This window comes from Copadichromis virginalis, linkage group LG6 (assembly GCF_057382275.1).
Source record: "Copadichromis virginalis isolate Kocher_CV1m ecotype Utaka linkage group LG6, C_Virginalis_male_GT1.1, whole genome shotgun sequence".
NCBI lineage: Eukaryota > Metazoa > Chordata > Actinopteri > Cichliformes > Cichlidae > Copadichromis > Copadichromis virginalis.
This window is the reverse complement of record NC_140623.1, coordinates 3,783,103-3,804,258: the sequence shown is the minus strand read 5'-3', so window position 1 is coordinate 3,804,258 and position 21,156 is coordinate 3,783,103. Positions and strand designations below refer to the sequence as shown.

The window sequence follows — 21,156 nt, the reverse complement described above, 5'->3', positions numbered from 1 at the left end:
ACTGAGTTTTGTTAGTACACATATGACCTTGTTAAAGCTGGAATTTACGGCAGCGCTTTAATGCACCGCTGTTGTGCTCCATTTTGTGTCGCTCTGCTTGTTTCCGGGTTTCCGAGAAGAGAGCGATAAAACGGTGTCAGCAGGGAGTATGGCTCTGCTGGCAGGTCAGGAGGGCAGGTAAAGTTTTCTATAGCTACCCAAAACTGATAAAAAGTGGTTCTCAGACGCGCCCAGCACTTTGTTTAATGCACTATTTATCTCAAAGACCTCTTGCGGACAGAGTTTGCAGGCAGCCGGACTGCGCTGACATTGACAGCTGGAAAGTAAACAGCTCGGTGCAAAGCAGCTAACTGCGGCTAGCTCCAGTGAACCCGCCGCTAGCCGATCTGTTGAAACCATCGACAGCTAGCTAGCTAACCTGCTAGTGTCGCTGGTAACTTACGCCAGCACAGCTCACCAGCACCCTCCCATCATTTTTTTGGAAGGGGGGTTAGACTCTCCCCTACGAAGGATTTCTACATCGACACTTCCCATTCATGTTGTTTAGGAGGACGAGACTAGCAAACATCCGCTTGTTCGAGCCAGGGTGAGTAAATTCGTAATGCTAACCAAGTTTAAGTTAGCCTCTGCCAGGTATGTATGCTCACTCTCCCTTTACCTGGGAGCGGCTACACAACCTGCCTAGGCCTTTGGATCATGTGTGTGACGAACGTTTATGTCACTGTTTTCATGTTTCTCTTAGCTGGAGGTCTGTCCAACAAAAACTATGTTCATGCAGTGGTGTGCAGAGGTATAAGGAATTATGTACATATGCGAAGGCATCAAATGTCACACTATAAAAAAATCATCACTATATCGGTATTTAAATAGACGACTTTTGTCATTTCATACCCAAGTAGGGTAAACATCTCTCAAACACTGTAAGTAATGGAACTATCCGGTGCACGGAAATATAAATGGTTATTTGCAAACCAAAATAGATGCCAGTTTTCGACTAATCGATTATTAGTTTCTGCCTCGTGTATTCATTAAGCTCAACGCAATAAAAATTTAAATTTCTACATAGTGTACAAATGTGTCTTCCATCCCTGGTTTCATGGTAGTTATCTGGTCTCTACATGTTGAAAAAAGCTGACAGTAGAAAATGTTGTTTTTTATTCTAAAGAATGTCTTGAGCACACAATTGAGGTTCTGTTTTAGTTATATGGGGCCATCTCCACCCCCCTAAAGCCTAGAAACACACACAGTGTTACAGGCCTGTAAGCTCAGCGTACTTCCTTAACCACAAAAGCATCCTACTTCCTCATACAGCCCTCCCTCTCTGGCTCTGTTTCTCTGTACATCGCCAGACTGTTGATGTGGGGAAACTTCTTGCCATCAAATGGCTGTTTACCAACTGTTTGGGTGAACAGTTTAATGGTGAGCAAATCTCAGCCTCATGACCTACTTAAGAGCTCATTTTTACTTGGATCTTGAATGGACAGGATTAGTTAGATTATGGGGTCAAAGGTCAGGGCATGACTGCCAACCATATGAGCATTTTTACTGCCTGGGTAATATTTGATTATCATATCTTATTTAAACCACAGCCTTTTTAGTATTTCTGAAGTCTTATACCAACAATCTGAGGTCTTCTTGGCTCTATACAGTGGGTTGTCACTTAAAGAACTGCAAAGAATTGTTAAAAGCATAAACAACAGTTACTAGTTCCAGTTTCTTAAATCAGAGATTTAAGATATAAAGATTAAATCAGAGATTTTGTGATATCTCATAATAAAGTAAATATGATGTGACGATGGATCCTTGAGTTGTGTAATAGCCATTTGCACACCTTTCTTGCTGGTTTAATTAAATCACTGTCACTGAAATAGGTCTATTTGAGACTACAGTTACTCTACACACCAGACAGGTCTTGAAATATTTGCTGACCCCCTACTCTCAGTTTTCGTAAATCTGCTGCTGTGCGGTTCGCTTTAACCCACGTCACTGCCTGACTAGCGAGCTTGCTAGGTAAGATTCCTTTGGTTTCCCTCGGTGAAAACCTGTCTCAGCTCTAAACCATGCTGCCCGAGGACTGGAGCATAAAAGAGGTGAGGGCGGGGCGAGGAGCCAACTGCCTGCATGAGGCAACAATGAGCCCAGACAGCTAACTGGTTTGGGGAGATCCAATGACCTCAGACACTCTTTGTGTGAAAAGCTTTGACATTTAGAGCAGTTTCAGTACAGGTGTATTATATGCAGGATGGACACAGTTTAATATAATATAATTAGCTATAATGTAAATTCAGTACAAATATTTTGGTAGTCTTTTCAAATCAAAACTTTCCAATACTGGAAAATGATGTCCATCATATAAATTCATGTGTGATTACAGGATTTAAAAAAAAAAATTTATATAAATGAACAGGGGTCAAACAGAGCTGTACTTATCTCGCTAAACTGACTGTATAACAAGTTTTATATTTAGTGCACCTTCTCGCAAAGATGGGCAAAGTGCTATTCTAATTTCATAGTGGATGAAAACGCACTGTCCTGTATTTCTTCAGGTCATTATTGATCAATAATGCCTTGAATAACCTCGAAACGGCTAAATTATTAAGTAATCAACCTTTTTACTCTAAAACGGCCCCAGATTACAAGACTTGTGTCAGGAGTCAGTCTAATTCAAACAAATGTCAAGTGACCAATGTGATTTAAGTTGGTGGCCAGAGCTTATTGTATAGATAAAAACTCCAGTGTATTCCATTGTGTTACAGACTTGCGTCACCCTGTATTTACACCAACTAGTTCCTAGTTGGATTTCAGTGCCACTGTATTGGGAGATGAGACTGAACAGATGTTGAAGTTGGAGCCACTAAACATTGAACAACTTTTATTTCAGCTGAAATTACTGCAATAGAAAATAGAGGGAAGACTTTGAAACCAACTGAGTCTGTGCACTAACGGGAAGTGGCAGTGGTTAAACTGGCTATTTCATTAGCATTTGAGACACCTAGATACACTTATTACTTGTTAGATTTTGTTTCACAGGGGTATTGTCTATGACCAAATCAATAACTTAGTCATTGTCTGCATTATAGCTACCTGAAGCCATGTTTCTGGAGACGGACAAGTCCAAGAAAAAAATATGTGAAATTTATCAGTCATCTGTCATGGCTGATCAGCTAAAAACCCAAACGGGCCTATTCCAGTCAGCCGTTGACATCTCTAGTTCCCTCTGCAGGAAATCTGTGCAGGGAACAGGACGTTTTGATTAACTTGATTCTCTTACCCTTTTTCCACCAAAGGGACATAGTTCCAAATTAAGTTCAGGGGAGATCATTAGATTTCACAAAAGTACCCAAGTCATGCTGAGGTTGCAACGCAGCCATTTGGTTCATGTTACAGAGCTCATGACTGAATAAACATGGTGCAATGAAAGTTATTTTAGAAGTACATATTTCCAAACATTTACCTTTACTTGCATTACTTGCACTTATTCTCATGTATATATCTCATGTATATCTCATGCACATATCTTTCCACGTAGCACTTTTAATTCTTATCCCTACTTTTATTTTTTTCCATGTCTATTTAAGTGCTATTTATGACAGCATGTTTGCACTGAAGCACCGCAGCAATTTCCTAATGTTGTAAACCTGCTCAACATTTGGCAATAAACCCCATTCTGATTCTGATTCTGATCTGATTTATTTAAAATTACTTGAGTAGGGTTGGGGGTTGCCACCTCAGCATGCAGTCAAGTTCTATAGAGTCTTGCTAATGACCTACTAATTTTATACAGGTGTGTTGCAGCAGGGACACATTTGAGTTTTAGGACACCAGCCCTCGAGGTCTGGAGTTTGACACCCCTACTTTAGACCCACAGCTGAAAACCTTTTTGGTCTGTGGGTGGAGTAAGCCCTGAGATGAGATTTTTTTTTGTTTTTGTTTTTTAGGGTAATATTCAGAGTAAAGTTGAGGCGTTGGATTCTTTTTGTAGAGACGCGTCTAAAGCGAGTCTACCTACCGAGTTCGAGGGACCCTCTTAGGAAACTGCCTACTGAGCATCATCCCTAAGAGCAACTAGCTTCAGGGGCTTTTATCTATTCGCAGTAACACAACACAATCACCAGCTGCTTGTTGGCATAACGTCAACTACAGTCATGACAACAAGACGGAAGATGCTTTGTTCAGTGATGCCGTTTGCTGTGTCTTGGCTTTCTTCATCCTAACTATAGAATTGGAAACGCAGAAATCGTCCAGTCTACACTAATAGAAAGTTGTGTATTACCAACATGAGAAGTTCTGTTTCGTTACAATTAGGTGTGTGTGTGTGTGTGTGTGTGTGTGTGTGTGTGTGTGTGTGTGTGTGTGTGTCATATAATCAGAAAAATCCTACAACTGGTTCAGTTCTGTCCTACAAATAGGTGGAGTCAGTTTCATCACCTTAAGCCTTATAAAACTGATGACGCTTTAAAATGAGTAATCATCATGTTGTGACACTTCATATTGGATTTACCCGAGGGCACCCTCCATTGTTGCACAGTTAAGGATTTACAAAAGATTGCAAGTGAAATTTGAAAGACAGAACAACTCTTGTCATTTCATCCTTTATCTCAAGCATCATGGTTCATAACAGTCTCGTCAACTGTACTGTGCAAACTGTCCCAATTCCCATGGGAGTAATCCAGGTCGCAGTTGCATTTAACAGTGACACAGGCACAAAGTGTAGAACATTGAAAGAAAACCATATGAAAACACTCAGCTCTTCACATTAAAATGAACATTCTCCTGTTGTTAGCTCTGCCTGGATGCTGGTTAAATGCATTGTTCTTATTTTGGATGTGAAACAAGTAGCTGATCAGTAGAAGGAAAAACAAAAACACAGGATTGATTAAATGTTTAATTATTCTTTGGATTAAAGATTGTTCTGAGGATCTGGTGCTTGCGCTTCTCTCCTTTTTGATATTTGATTAGCTTTCAGTTTTGAACTGAAAGAAACACATTCAGCACCACTTAGCCAAACCCGTTAAGAGTTGCTGCAGCTATTGAGAGGATTTTAGTGAAACTTTGGGGTTTACAAACTGTAAACTTGTTTTAAAGTCTGGTTCATTGTTCAGATAGAGGAACCAAAATGCCTGGAAGGGTTGTGGGTTGGCAGGCTGTCGTTGTTTAGCAGAGCTTTTCATACAGACATCTACATAATGTAGTTGTTTAGTGTCATCGGGAGCAGTGTCGAAATGTAACAGCCAGTAATGTGGGCTGCTCTTGTTTGTGTTTGTGCTGTTCTTGGTCCACTAGCATAGCTCCTGCTGTGCTAAGAACATAGGATGTTTAACATACAACGAACTAAAATGCAGAGGTGTTCAAAACAGGTAAAATTATCCACTGCAATCATGGTGAGTGTTCCTTGTGGCTTTTTTTATTTTATTTTATTAAGCACATATTCTTTGATTTAAAAGTTGGTTTGAGTTAAAGTCTGTGGGATCATTACACCCACTGTGCAGTGCCTCATGAACGGCATAACATTAACATTACACCTGCTGTTGCTAGCCGCCATTTCTGCCGGTTACGCACCTCTAGATTTTTGTAGCCTACAACATGTGCCGGATCTGCTACAGGTGGGTTGAAGATATTTGTATATGATTGCATTGGTTTTAGAGCCATTTAATGATATATCAGTAAAGTAATGAACAGATTATACAGAGGGAAATGTTGCAACAGTTTGTGGAAGAAACTTTTGGGGGGAAAAGTTATTTCTTTGCTTCGGCTGTTTCTCCTCCCCTAACAGCGCTGATATACCAACAAATTTACATTTTCATCATTTGTCTCCTCCTCATCTACATCTGCCTCCTATGCCATTAGACATGCAAGCCTCTTGTCTCCAGACAGCTCACAGTCACTTACTTCAAAAAACAAAATTCACTAGCACTGAACAAAACCGGCAGTTTTTACTCACAGGCAAGTTCGGGGTATCCTCAACAACTCGTCTCATAAGTGAGCTTTGCTGGCCCATATTGGACTTTATTTGAAAAGACAAGCAGACAAGGACACTTCATACACAATGAAGTTTTAACATTTTATAAAATATTAGACATATTTTTAATTCCTAATTTATTTTTAAGTGTTAATATTAATTAAATGCATAAAAATACAATGTATATACAACAATATCTTATATACACGGACAGCAGTAGAAGGTTTCCAGTAATCCATGGCTGTTATGGGGAAATACGGCATATCCAGCTGTTGCTGTTAAAGGGTACAGAAGGTTAAAAGGTTCTTGGTCCATGGGAAAGCTCCTGTGGGGTGGGTGTGTGTGTGTGTGTGTGTGTGTGCGCACTCTTAATTTCTTGAAACTAGGGTTACATCATATTCTAGACTGGACCTTTTTTTTTTTTTTTTTTTTTTTTTACTACTACTACACTGGTACAACAGTATGTGCAGTTTTACCCTTACTGCTAGTAAACCTTTGCTTCATCAGACAAAACTACACAGCTGTGGCTAGTATAATGTGAACACAGTGAAGCTGGAGGATGAACGCAAATTTTTCCACTCAATAAAAGTTAATGTAAGGGTTCCTGACAGTTAGGGTCAAAGGATGCTGTAAATGGACCAAATTTCAGTCAGGAGAACAACTGAGATAATCCATCCACCATACCAAGTTAGTCTGCACGGGCTGGGCTGCAGTTACACCGTGAGCTTTAAAACGTTGTGCTGATGAGTAGTGGTAATAAAAACCGAGAGAGACCGACAGTGATCACTGACTTTTTTTAGGGGCGTGTTCAGATTAAATAGAACAAGATACAAAACGTGTGTTTTAAAACAGAAAAGCCTTAATAAATGCAGAGTAGAAGCAGGGCTCATACGTCATCACTTAACAACCGAATTTGGCTTTCAGTTTTATCAGTTGAGATATTTTGTCATTTTCAGGAGCCAGCGTATTGTTCCAGAGACGGTGAAGTCACCGGCCTTTACCCCACACAGAACGGTGCCAACGCAGAGTCAGGATGCCTATTCCTCCCCCTCCTCCTCCTCCAGGACCCCCACCCCCTCCAACCTTCCATGAGGTCAGTGACCCGATCAAATATTCATCACAACACACTGCACTGAAAACTGACAAGTTATACACTTCCTTGTAGCAGATCTCTAATTTGACCTGAGATGTTTATATGTGCTGTGAGAAATTTGTTTATATTAAAACATGGTGCAAATGTGCACAAGACGTGCTTGTCCCTGAAACGTTTTTGAATTGTTAAGCCATGGGCAAAGTCAGATATAGAAGCTAAATTACCAAAAGCTGCTACTAAACTATATCTTTGTTTTAAGTCTGCATTGCGAGCTCAAACTTTTTTGTTCTAACTAAAGGAGCCGGAAGTTTGCTTGTAAAGTTTTTAACTGTCTCCACAGGCAAACACAGCTCCTCCCAAACTGAGCTCATCTGAGGCAAAAGGCAGAGGAGCACTGCTGTCAGACATCCACAAAGGCGCCAAGCTAAAGAAGGTCGGCCAGGTCAATGACCGGAGTGCTCCTGTTATAGAGAGTAAGTTTGTTTTATACACAAACTCAAATCCCAACTGATGTACTCCCTGTGAGTTGATTCAAAATCCTGACACCAGGGTGGATGTCCTAAAATTATCTTGTATTTATATACTGCCAAATCACAACAATAGTCACCTCGGGGTGCTTAATATTGTACCAAACACTCGCTGACAGTGGGCAGAAAAAACTCCGTGACAGGAAGAAAACTCTGCCATCTGCTACAATAAGGTGGGGTGGTGGAAGTGGGGGTGGGGGGCACAGGACAAAAGACACATTGTGGAAATGCAAAGTAGGGTATAAACAAATAGATGTTGGGGGGAAAAGGTGAATGACAGCGCATGTTTGTTTTCAATAAGTCGTCTTGCTGTATGTCAGTAATGATGTGTGGTTTAAGAGTTCCCTTTAATTTTTTCCATTGTTGAGCGGTATATGTTTCAGAAATTTATGTAAAATATGTTTAAGTGGAAAAAGGAAACTGAACTTGACCTTTAAAATGTTAAATTAAAGAACAGTTTTTTTCTTACTCTGCAGTGGAACAGCTTATTCCCATCAGTTTTCCATGATAAAGTCCCAGGTTCTCTAAATATTTGAATATTAAAATGTATTTCTGTTTGCCCCCCCAGAATCTGGAGGAGGTGGAGGAGGTGGTGGAGGTGGAGCCCCAAAGGGAATGGGCGGCCTTTTCCAAGGAGGTGTGCCAAAGTTACGACCAATTGGAGGTAAAACATTTCTGCTATTTAGCACATACGTGTTTGCCCCAGTTTACTGTATTTGGATCATTTTGTCAAAGAGCCGTTATCATTAGTGTGAGTAAATAACAAGGAGAAGAGAGGACACCTGAAGTCAGTCCTCTCGTACACATAACATCTGTCAGCAGATGATTCCAGAATAAGAAACGGCACATAAAGAGAGAGAATAAAGCTCCTTTGGCCTTTCTCCCGAGCTTGTACTTTTTATTTTTCTGTCCATCATTTTGTGGTTATAGAAATAAATAATTTACACTGCTACAAATTCACAATGCTTGGACCATTAATAATGAATGAAAGTCTAAAACGTACTATTTTAGTTGAATGTTAAATTATTGAACTGTTACACTTCATATGCAGCAAATAGCTTCAACCTTTAACTTCTCCTGCTGCTTGTTTGATATTTTTATAATGGAAGATCTTAGCAGTCAAAGGTGTAGCTCCGTGGAGAAACGAAAGTTTCCAACTAGTGTTAATGTAACCATAAGCTGGTCAAACTTGGTTACCCACCCCTTCACTAATTAAGCAATAATATACAGCAACAACACCACAAGACTGTACTGTACAGTTTAGCAAGAGGTTGGTATATAAAGAATATTATCGACGAATCAGTCAGCAACAGGTCTGACATGTGACTGATTTGTGCAAAAATCATCTGATTGTAGTATTTAACTCGTCCACATAGGGCTCGGCGATATATCAAATATATTCAATGTATCGTGAGATTTTCCCACGCATGTTGGTTAAAATGGCTTTATTGTAACCATCAAGTATAAGTTACCATGGAAATATTAAGCTGTCTGCGTGTAATTCACTCCGAGTTATTTTTTTCCCACATGCTGCGAATGCACCATTAATCCCCAACCAGGAAAAATTTCTAGCTGGCACACTGCATGGAGCGTGCGTGTTTATATATTACCTGATAGAGGAAAAATATGGTGACAGCGCGAGTTTCAGAGCGAGAGTATGAGACTCACTGGGAGTGTTAAGTCATTCCCAATTCCTTATTATTTTGCTTCCAAAACAATAATACTTGCTTCCAAGAAACCAGAGTTGGTTTTTGTTGTATTTTTTTCCCAGTGCACTTAAACACTGCCTCTCTGTCTTCCACACAGACGGTCCTGCTGGTGGTTCACTGGGCAGATCTGCGCTACGGCCCCCGGGGTCCCGGTCAGCGGCTCCTCGTCCTCCCACAGGCCGGTCCACCTCACCGTCACCCCCCAACAAGCCCTCTCCACCAGAACATTCACGCTCACACCGCCCCTCGCTGCCTGACATATCCCACTCCTCCAGCGGTAGCAGTGGGATGAAGCACAGCACCTCTGCACCACCGCCTCCACCACCCTTTAACAGAGGTGGCCGTGGAAATGCCCCACCTACCCCAAGCCAGAAAGCATCTCTTGCACCTTCCTCATCCTCTTACAGCAGAGAGAAACCCCTTCCACCAACACCTGGAAGAGGCCCAGCCCCGCCCAGCAACGTAAAACCTCTGTCCTCCAGCAGACCACCTACTGGAGGCTCTTCTGCTCCTCCTCCTCCCCCGCCATACAGACCACACACATCTGGTGGTGTCTCTAATGGGCCATCCCACGGCGATGGAGGTGGAGCTCCAGAGCTTCCCCAGAGGAATAACTCCCTTCATAAAAAACACACATCAGGAGGCAGCAACCAAGGACGCAGCCATGCCCCACCACCACCTCCATCATTATCATCGTCATCCTCTTCTCAGCAGTCTAACAGACCACCTCCACCTGTCAGAGATCCACCTGGACGCAGAACAGGTACGTCCCAGAAATCTGTCAAAAGTGCAATATTGCCACTCACCACAATTTTTTCTTTATTTTTATCCTGTGATTGAAATTCTCTCGTTCATTCTCAATCATCTCTAATTTGACCTTCATGAAACCTAACCTCCATTGTTAACCTAATCCCTTAATCAGCTCATCGTTTGAATGCCCAGATTTACTTCATATATACAATAAAGATATGGCTGAGTGCAAACTCCTGATTGTGAACGTTGAAGAAGACCTCATTATTCTTTATTTTGAGGAGAAATGTTTATAATGAAGGCAAAGCAAGCCTTGGCTCATTATCTCTGAACCTTTAAGGTACAATCCAGGATAACGCTGCAACGTTTTCTACACATGACGGGCTTCTATCCTCTGAATCTGAGAGTAGTGCAGAACGATACAAAAAATGTGCTTCGTCTTGTTCTGTGTGATGTATAAATCTTTCTTTTGGCTGCAGCATTTCATCAAGTTCCTGCATCGATTCTTGACAGTAGTATAATATTTCTTATAATTACAGCTGCTTTTGCATTTGGGAGAATGACCTTTTTTCCCCCCCTTATTTTGTCAACAAGTGACGACATGAGGATATTTTAATATGCGGAGCAGATATGCTGTTTTTTGGTATTTGTAAGTATGCTAAGTTGGGTGGATGCCATGTGGATGACACATCTTAGATGCTTCTGATGTTTACAAAACAAAACTTAAAAAAACTGGGGGATTTAGGACAGCCACACCTACAAAGTGCCCTAGTTACAGATGAAGTTCTCCACGTCTGACGTGTCAAATGATGATTTTGTTTCCGCTTCAGAAAAGATTTATGGCACACTGGGAACAGTCATAATTTGAATTCAAAGCAAATACACGAAACAGGAAGGCACTTGTTAGCTTGAGTTCTGTCTTGTGATTGAACGGTGAAACGATTTGCTACAAGGTCTCCTGGTTTCTCTGCATTCCTGTAGCCCTGTGGAATATTCCAGCATTCCTGCTCACCTTGTTTTCCCCCACACACACTCTTAATATTAAGTTGCACAGACTTGTTTCAATCTCACTGTTCGCTGGTACTGAAGTCTCTATATTTTAAAAGTCAGTATGAGAACAGATGTTTGGGGTTTTTTTTCCACTGATGCAGTGACAGGAACTCGAAATGTGTCATGTGGCATATTCTAAGTTGCTTTGTTACAAACAGTAGCATTTTTAAGAAACTATATCATATCTGGTTTCATGATTGGTTATGAAACCAGCTGGAAGAAAGATGCTTGTAACGTGATGTTTCGCTCTGTTCTGCACAACATGCATGCACGTTTTTACTGACTGCTGAGTAACACTTGACTATATAAGTCTGTACTAAATGTAAAACAGTCATGGTCAGTACTTTCATTTCATATTTCTGTTTTAGCCCGTGTGTACAAACTTTGTACCCTTACAAGTTTTATCATGGTGGGGGGACCCCGGCAACTGATACATTAGACACACACAGACTTGACCAGATTCATTAAGATCACTGCCGTTCATCTGACCCTCAGTATGAATTCGTGATCACTTGTTTGTGTGTGTATGTTGTCCATGCAGCTCCCCAGGCGCCCACCCCTGGGTCTCGTAATGGCAATCGGGATGCCCCTCCTCCCCCACCCCCTTACCGTGGCCATAGCTCAGACTCCAGAGGCAATAAACCACCACCTCCTCCTTCCTCTTCCTCCATCTCATCTTCCTCCTCACGAACCCCAGCTGGACCCCCTCCTCCACCCCCGCCAGTCCGGAATGGTTACTCCTCCAGCTCCTCCTCCAAGTCCATCATAGGTGAGTGCGAAAAGACTGCTTCGGCAACATCTCCTTCATATTCCACTGTTGACAACTGCTAAATAACATCAGTTTTTAAAATCCTACTGAATCTAGTTCAATTAGATCAAATGGTGCCACAGTTCACAGCAGGCAGAAACAAAGGGATACAGGATTTCACCATTTATCAAGTTAAAATATTTATAATGAACTTAGCAAAATGATAAGAAAAGGATAACATCCCTAAAATTGTGACTTCAAAACTGTTATGTATAAATGTCTCTCTCCAGACATTGTTTAAATCCTAAAAAGATGAGCTATAACCATCGTAGTGTTACGTGTGAGATCTTATTTACATGACTTTGCTCACAGGTTAGACCTAAAATGGCTTAAATGTAGCTCATTACCTTTTTGCCTGGTTTTGTATGTGTGGAGGTATTCAAATTGGACCCTGACACCTCCATCCACACCCATCCTCTCTCTTTGAATTTTCTGCTACAGTCTCTTTGCATAGCAGCACTGGTGCACACAGACAATGTGTGTGTTCTGTTAGGCAGGAGTGGAAAACCCAGTGCTCCATTTGTAAATCAGCTAAGAACACAGAGAGGGTGCTGTACATGCTTCAGAAAATCAACCATAACTGGAGCACAGTGGACAACAGCCCAGTGCTTGCTGTTTAAACCAAACTGTGATCACAAAGAAAGAGTTTACATGAATCCACACTTGCCACTACTGCAGACCCACACAAACACAGGAAATGGCCAATGAAGGCTAGTGCAACAAAATGCACTGTGAGATAAGCAGAAATGAAGATGGATGAACAGGAGGCTGAACCAGATTATCATACTGCTGATAATCTAGTACTAATCTTGGATAAACAAGCCCAACCTGTTATAAGTAAATTGGTTATCCATGGTGTTACGACAATGTTGGTAGGAATACATTGTGATTAAGAGAGCATAACTACAAAGCCAGTTTATGTTTATCTCACGGTCTTACGTGGCTGCCGCAACACAAAATGTGGCCTTGTAAGGGATTGTGAAGTTGGTTTTTCCAATAAAAACTTAAGGCTGGAAGTCTGAAACTCACCAGAGTCACTAGAAGAAAAGATTTTGTGAGGCCTAGTAAAATAAAAGTGTTCATATCCTTATGGGGTTGGAAGGACAGTTTTGCCACATGCACTCAAAAACTCATTTATAATCAACAGTATGGTTGAAATGTTGAACACCTGGTGACGGGGTTGGTAGGGTTAGTAACCTGCTAACTAGATCTTACTTCCAGGGGATTTGTGCCAAAGACTCTTTTTGCAGCCGCTAGTGTTTTATGCCTGTGTAAATGTGTCTGGCCTACTGCTATAGTGTTGAACTAGGACGGTGGTTTCTGTTAAAGTTAAGTATAAAGTGAATGATAACTTTTTGGTAATTAAATTTAAATGATACTTAATTACAGTAACTGTAACTCCCATTTCATCCCCATTCTGTTTTAATGGAACGGTTGATAGTGAGGCAGATGAGGACCAAAGTTCCTTATCTGAGGCACTGTATGGTTTTTGTCGAGGGAGGTGCTGATGATTTCTCTTGAGATGGTGTCCTTATGCAGGCAGTCGGAGATGGAGAGGAAGAGGAGAGAATGTTAAATTGTCTTATTGCTCCATAAATGGCTTTTAAGTGGACTTTGGATGTTTACCCTTTCCTTTGATCCCTGAAAAGCTCGGATAATGTTTGAAAAAACATCTCTCTTAATTTCAGTAACTTCGGGCACCACCAGTACATCTGTGCAGTGAGTAAACTGAACTGAGTGTCAACACTACATCCCCAAGTGTAGGTACCTATCTGAATGTGGGGTTCGATCTGACTGCTCTTTTAAACAGGAGATGAAATGCTGAGGCTTATATAAATAGCTACCACTTTTTCTGCTGCTTAACTACTCAAATTTGTTTATGATCTTGATGCGATGGAGGTGACGGTGACGAATCGCCGTTGATAGTCAAATCTCCACTGACACTATGCAAACTACCTTTTTGGTTTCCTGATTTGTCCACACATCAGGAAACCAAAAAGGTAGTTATGGGTGGTTCCTAGATTACTACTGAGGCTTTGTGTACTTACTGTGTCAAACTTAAGAATTAAAAATGATGATAAAACCAAATCACTATTTATGTGGTTTGTATAAAGGGAGACTTGAGGCTGCAGACCATGGGATTTATAGCCTAAGATAGTTTGTCATCCTGTCCCTCAGCAACTCTTTCAAACTGAGTAATAAATGTCATAAGAGAGCATAAACAGTCATTGCTTGCATGTCAGGTGATTAGGGAATAAATGTAAATTCTCGACATGCCAACCACTACAAGAAGTAAATCATCAACCTGTAGGAAAGACTTTTTTTTTTTTGTGCACAGGTTGACAGAACTGGGGGCTGAGACAAAGTAAGCAACCTGTACGACTTATTTTATTATTTGACAAACCAAAGAATACCATTTATTTTTGTTGTCTAGGCTTGATGGTTGGAGTTTGTGGCTGTAGGGAAGGCAAAGATGTTGTACGGGTGATCTGTAGTGGCTGGAATCTAAAAACTGAGCTCTGTTCATAATACAAAGGCAGGGACCAGTGACTACAGACTGAGAAGAAGGAATAGGGTAAAAACTTTCATGCTCATCAGCTAATTGTTTGAAAGAGGGGTTGAAAGATTTTTTTGGTTTTGTTTTTATTTATTTTTTGATATTAAAAAAACAAAAGCAAACTTCTGCCTGGTGGTTTAAAGTACTCCCTCTGTCAATGTATGTAGTGGTAATCTGTTCCTTAGCAGAGCTTAATATGATGTGAATATAACCTCAAAGGTTACATAATGTCATTATTTATGTAACAAAAACTAAGCCATATTGCAGAAGCAGTGTTTTTTTTTTTTTTTTTGTCTGTTTTTTTTAAACTAAGTGTACCCCTAATAATTCTGTAGGAATGAAAAGGGTAAGGCTTATCAAATGTACTTCATTAACTGATCACCAGCCAGTGTGAGCTCACCAGTAGAAGCAAATGTTTTGCAGCTTGCTTGCCTGCAGCATTCAGGTATGTGGTGACACAAGGCCAAGGAGGAAAGACGTAAATAATGATTGAGGAACAAATGTTGCTGCCTCGAAATGTCTGGCAATGGTTATAAATCATTTGAGGTCCATAATTCTACAGTGAACAAGGTTGGGATACATTCAACACCAGTACCAGTCTTCCCAGGAGTGGACATGAGTGGACAAAATTACAACAAATCCGAGAGCGACACGTCAGACGCTACAAGCCTCAGAGCTACAAAATGTTAAAGTTCATGAACATGCAGTTAGAAAAAGACAACAAGTGTGAGTGGTCTAGAAGGCATAATAAAGCCCCTTCTTTAAAATAACATGGCATGGGTTTTTCTAGGAGAAACATTACGAGAAACATAACAATAATGTCAATAGTTTAGACACAAATTATTGTATTATCCTGTTAAATGAACACTGTATATTAACAGTAAAAACAAGCAGGACTGATGATCTTTGCTGCCTAGTGCCAGCATTAATGATAGAGTTAGTGGCTTTGGCTAATTAACTTTTAAAAGAGAGAAAAGACGGTACATAGATTTAGAAACGCTCTTATATAGATGAAACTCACGTGAAAAACATGTTTGTCTTTTATTCTTTTGCACTGTGCTTATCTCTGTTTCAGTGCTATGTTTTGCTGTTTCACATGTTTAAAGGTTTAAAAAACATAGCTGCCGTCTGTGGGTAATTGCTAAGAATGAAATAATCTTAATTCATTAACAATAACGTTTATGATGATCAGGTTAAAATTTCATGATGATGGCTGTTTAATACCTCAGTATTTTTAATATAAGAGCTTTACTGACCTCGCAAAAGTTCTCATAAACACCGGGGTGTCAGCCTTTAACATGTTCACTAAGTCTGTTATGCTGTTATTCACATCTGTTATGTTGTGTGTCAGCTGAAGGAGAAGATGATGTTACTCTGGGTGTATCAGTACTGTTGCAAATGAGTATGCAAGCAGTAAAAAAATCCATTAAAGCATTTGTTACTACACTTTGGTTAGGACATGATCTCTTAGCCACAGAAGTTTGAGATTTAACTTTTTCATTTTGCGTTTGTAGTAGTCATAAGTTATTAAGCAATTTAAACTGTCCACTGCCTTTTCTTTGTAAAACAAATGCAATTAATATTTAAAACTTGTGACTTGATGTGTCTGCACATTTTAAAACGTTTATGTTTATTCTCCTTCCTCCTACAGATGATTTTGAATCCAAGTTCAACTTCCACCCTATTGAAGACCTTCCACCTCCAGAGGAGTACAGGCCTATCAACAAGGTCTACCCCAGCAAGACCAACACGGGTATGAGTAACACTATGAAGCACATTGCTCTCTCCCTCCACTTGACTTGTTTTGTCAGGAATAATAAGACACTGCATTCTCATGGAGAATATAGTGTTATTGTCAGACACGGTCACTTTATTTACCCAGATCTCATGTGCTAAACACTTAGAACAGCAGTAAAACAACAAGGAATAAACAAGAAGAAAAGGTTATGATCTGTGTGGTATGACTGAAGCATGACCCACAGTGTAAATGTAACACAATGCCAGCTCCCCTTAAGATTCAGTTAAGTCGTGGACAGTTGTTTTATTGCAATATAAACTGCTCTGTTTGTGTTATGTGTCAGGATGCAGCCATAGGGGAAGCTGGGTTTCATGAAAAATTACCCTGAGCTGCTGTGTGTGTGTTGTTTAGACACTATCCTAACAGTTTGGTTTACATGCGTCTTTTAGAGCTGTTGGCACGTGCTCCACATGCTATGGAGTTGCTCTGGAAAGTGTCTTCCCTATAAATTCAGTGTTATTATAGCAGCATTAACATAATTAATAATTACTAGAAACTAGTTCTTCTTCTCTGCCTATAAAATAAGTATATATTATGCACACACCTAAGTGTAAAAGCACTAATTAACAGGCAATGGTAATTTGCAGTGTAGGAAACAAATTGTCTTCTTAAAATATTGATGTGATATCTTTATGATGGTAGTATCCTGCCACAAATAGAAATGCTAACATTATATTATACACATATTCAGTGACTCACACAAGCTGCAAACATATTCTTCTGTTTTTTTACAACATGCCAAAAGAGAAAGGTATAACGCAACGTTGACCTTTGTTTCACAGTAAAGGTTTACCACCAACTTAATCACAGCTTACCTACTTCCTTATAATGACTACTTGAGTTTTGTGAAACTAAATATTAACCTGTTGAGTTGGTGAGGGGGGAGTTTAAGTCTTAGGAGCCATGATGTTTCCAGGTTGAATCAAACGCAGGATTATCATCTCAGCTAAGAGATTTATTGGAGACAGTCTTTGCATTTCTAAAGTTATCAACGCTGAATTCACAAATCAATTTCATGAAAATGGAAACGAGGGCAACAGTTTTAGCTTCTTCAGTGACCTACCAGTGTATAATAAACATTAGCAAACTGCTGTTGATAACGCCATGCAGTTCAGTTAGTAACACAAGGATGTCATTTGTAAAACCATGTCAAAAGTACAGCTGTAGATGATGCCTTCCACCTTTGGCTTCTGGGTAACAAGGAAAAGAAGTACCTTCACAGAGCTCCCTGGTTGACAGCGCTAACTTAAGATTTTGATCTCGAAAATTACAGCTTATTAACTCAAAATTTTGAAATTTCTAGTCTACTGTGGTTGAAAATGGTTCTCTGTGAGTTGTAAAATAATAGCGGACCTTCTGTCAGGGCTTAAGGTTTTAAAGATTTATTCATTGAACTGTTTTTTGGTTTTGAACTTCTGTCACTTTTCCAGCTTTCTTCTCAAAATGTACAATTTATGCCCTTTAGACCAGTGTGAGGACTGAGCTGTAGTTAACTTTGTCTCTCCACCTTCTTTCCTCAGCCGTAAGAGGAGCTCCTCCAGCGCCGCCAGTGGGCAGGTGAACAGACCTCAGTTCGGGACTTGAACTGTGTCGTTGAGGAGGAAGCGGTGAAGCACTCGAATCATAAACACACTACATCACAAACATACACTAACATTGAGCCACCAGCTGGAAGCATCAAGGTGAACACAAAGGAAACACTACTACACCACGCAGGTTTGACACTACTCAGCGGTCACTTTCAGTCTTTGCACGAGAGAACAAAAACCACTGCCTGGGACCACTTTGATGACGACTCTGCTGACTGAATGCAGAGGCTTCTGTTTGACATATCGGGACCAAACTCCGAACACTTCCAAATCTCTGCATTCCATCTTTTTTTATGCTTATTCAGAATAATAATAAGAATAGTTGTGATTTTTCAGAATAACATATTTTCTTTTTTCTGTTATGTTATTGCTTTTTGGTGTCAGCATTAATTTGTAGGGAATATGAGCAGATAAACTCAGGTTTTTCCCTAAAAATTTGTACTGCCACACATGTGGGGCTTATTGTCGGTTTGTTAATTAGTATTTGTCTTGAATAGCCATTCCATCAGTGCCAGGTAAAGGTGTGCTTGAGTCGGTGTGCCAAATGCAGGTGGAGTCTCACGAACGGTTCACCATGACAGCAGTCGCCACACACTTGTTCTGACATTTAGAATTCTTTGATTGTAGTCTTGCCTGTTTTTGTAACTCTATCCTGTATCTGGGGTTGTTCATATTTGCATCTTCAGATGATGTTGCACAGCAGCTAAACTGCTTAACCGAGACACTGTGCATGACCCTGACATACGCACCTTCAACATCAGGACTACATCATGTTGATGCAACATAAAACTGATTTGCCCCTGATGGTTCTGACAGGTTTCCTTCACATAGCCAGCATATTTCTTCAGGCTCACTGTGGGTTCTGTGTGGGCCACATTTTAGTCCAACACTAATTATTTGTTTACTGGACCAAGGTTTGCAGACCATTTTTGGAGGAGTTTACAAGGGATCATCTCTGTTTTCGCAGGAATCTTCTTCAAGGGAAGTTGGTCTGAAAACTCAGCTCTGCTCTGATTCATGATTTGCTGCTGGTGGCCCTTTCGAAGAAGGACCTCATAGCCAGAGAAAGATAATGTGTTGTTGAATTGCTATGCAAGCAGCAGTTTGTAGAGATTGTAGATGGTAGCAGCTAACCAAAAACAAAAATCTTAAAAAAAAAAAAAATGCAGGAACACTTAAGTGCCAGAGAATTGTTGGAATATATATGGAGGTCCTCTCTTTTCTCCCTTTGAAAGCATCAAGCTTCACTTAAAACACTAATGACATCATTTTCTACAGTGCACAGCACAAAAAGTGAACAAAAAGATCCTGGCTCAGGTCAGACTGTCCATTCTCAGTGATGCAGCGCCTCCTGCTGGTATTTGCCTTACACAAATCTGTTGTCACTCATCGGTACCAGTGATTAGTTTTTTGATGATGATGACGACGACATATATTGGGGGAAGATGATGACAACGGAGTAAATAAGAAACAAGTCTATTTGAAAATGCAATAAATATTGTATATTTACTTTAAGGAATATGGTAATCATAGTTATTGATCTATTTTTATGTTGTAAAAAGCTTGTACTATAGGAAAAGACATGATTAAGAGTTCTAACAATGTTCCAGTGGGTGAGCTTTGGTCTGACAGACTGGATTCTTGTTGCACTTCTCTGGACATTTGGCCATAAAGGTGAATGAGCTGAATTGATGTATGCGAGGTTTTACCAATGAGCCAACATTTTTGGGGTCTGGTTTTCAAAAAATCAGATCGGCAGGTAATTTAGTGAAGGTGATAAGTGATGCACCTCTGCTTCTTTTTCTGGATCATGTTCACCTTGATACACAGATGACCCCTCTACTTATCTCATGTTCTCACCTTGTCCACTCTGAAAAGCAAAAACCCTGTGGTCATTCACGTTATCAGCCATGTTTTTATCATTTGAAATAATTTCAAATAAATATATTCCTGTTGGGAAAGGGTACCTGATTCATTGTCTGTTTCTTTATGCTCAGTTTCTGTATTTGTAGCTTTTCTTCCACTTGCACAATGTTTTACTAAATTAGCTGTCAGTACCGAGTTCTGCCATTTCATGTAGTGGACGCTTGGCTGGTATCGTTTCTCTAAACATTAACACAGCTTAAATCTCATTTAGATAGATTTCAAGAGCAATATTTAGCTGTGCAGTTATTAAGCGTATGGTTTTGTGAAGAGTAACTTTGCCACCACGAACCTACTAAGGCTTATGAAGAACGTGTAACATTAAACTGTTTGAGACTTGAAAGTGGAATATTTGTTGTGAACATAGTTGTAGTTAGTCCTTGACGTTACACTGCCACCTTCTGAGGTCCTCCAATGTCTATGAGGCTTTGTCCTAAAGTCCTGTTGTTCTCCAGAGTATTTATGTGTTCTTAGAGCCTGTCAAAATCTGAGTATACTCCGCTTGCACTTGCTTCCACTCTAACTCGGACCTAATGTGACGCCCGCGTCCTCGCAATGGCGGGAAACCTGGTATAACGTGATCTGTTAGTCCCACCCACTTTAGCGAACGGCGCGAAGGTAAGACGTGCAGAGGCAGCTAAGAGGATGAATATGAGGACTGTTTTAAGCTGACATTTTCATTCCAGGTAAGTCTTTATTGTCAGTGATTTGTTTTCGTTAAAAACAAATTTGGGTTGAATCTTATGAGTAAACCTTGAGGTGTCTGGGATACTTTAATGTGCCTTTCTATTCATATCTAGATCTTAACTGTCAGTGCAGCTGGGCTCGACCTACCAAAGCCTGAATGTGCAGATATTTTGTAGCGTGTCATACAACAGCTCAAGTTTCTTGTAGTGCAGCTATCCCATCTGTTGGGTAAACTGTGGCTTCAAGAAACAAAATCAGTCAGGTGAAGGTTTGAAGATATTTTTTTCTTATTATCAAAATATCCCACATAATAGAGCTGTGTGAGGAAATATAAAATACCTTAAACTTTTACCTTAAATTCTTTAATGAGACTTCACTTGCAACTAACATGGACAGTATACTGTGTGGGAATCATGTCATACAAACGATTAAAGAGAGTAGCTGCTAATGGCGTTTGTAATGTGGACTGTATGGAACCGCCTTTCGCTACTCTAATAACATTGGACCAGTAATTCTTACGGATTGCGTTACAATTATACCAATATTCACGGCAACAGTGACACGTGATGGTTGTTTCCCGAGAGGACGAACCTCCACCCAAAAAAGTATAAACATGTGTCCTAGCACTTCAAAGCGACTGCAGAAAGGACTTCCTACTAGAAGGTGTTTGATATCATAAACCAGAATGTGCTCAAGACACAGTGGC

The 21,156-nt window shown here is 40.2% G+C and overlaps 1 protein-coding gene across 2 annotated transcripts; it reads left to right on the top strand.

The window, feature by feature from the left end:
* The first annotated feature begins 79 nt into the window (after nucleotides 1-79).
* Nucleotides 80-19,811, top strand: wipf2a (WAS/WASL interacting protein family, member 2a). Of its 2 annotated transcripts, none has more exons than XM_085458296.1 (8): nucleotides 80-177; nucleotides 6,916-7,052; nucleotides 7,393-7,525; nucleotides 8,148-8,243; nucleotides 9,386-10,051; nucleotides 11,630-11,857; nucleotides 16,105-16,206; nucleotides 17,772-19,811. In XM_085458296.1, the coding sequence occupies exons 2-8, from the start codon at nucleotides 6,993-6,995 to the stop codon at nucleotides 17,810-17,812; spliced, it is 1,326 nt and encodes a 441-aa protein (XP_085314422.1). In that variant the 5' UTR covers nucleotides 80-177; nucleotides 6,916-6,992; the 3' UTR covers nucleotides 17,813-19,811. The 2 variants fall into 2 exon arrangements, with proteins under 2 accessions (XP_085314422.1, XP_085314421.1); XM_085458295.1 differs by having other exon boundaries at nucleotides 80-586.
* The last annotated feature ends 1,345 nt before the right edge of the window (nucleotides 19,812-21,156 follow it).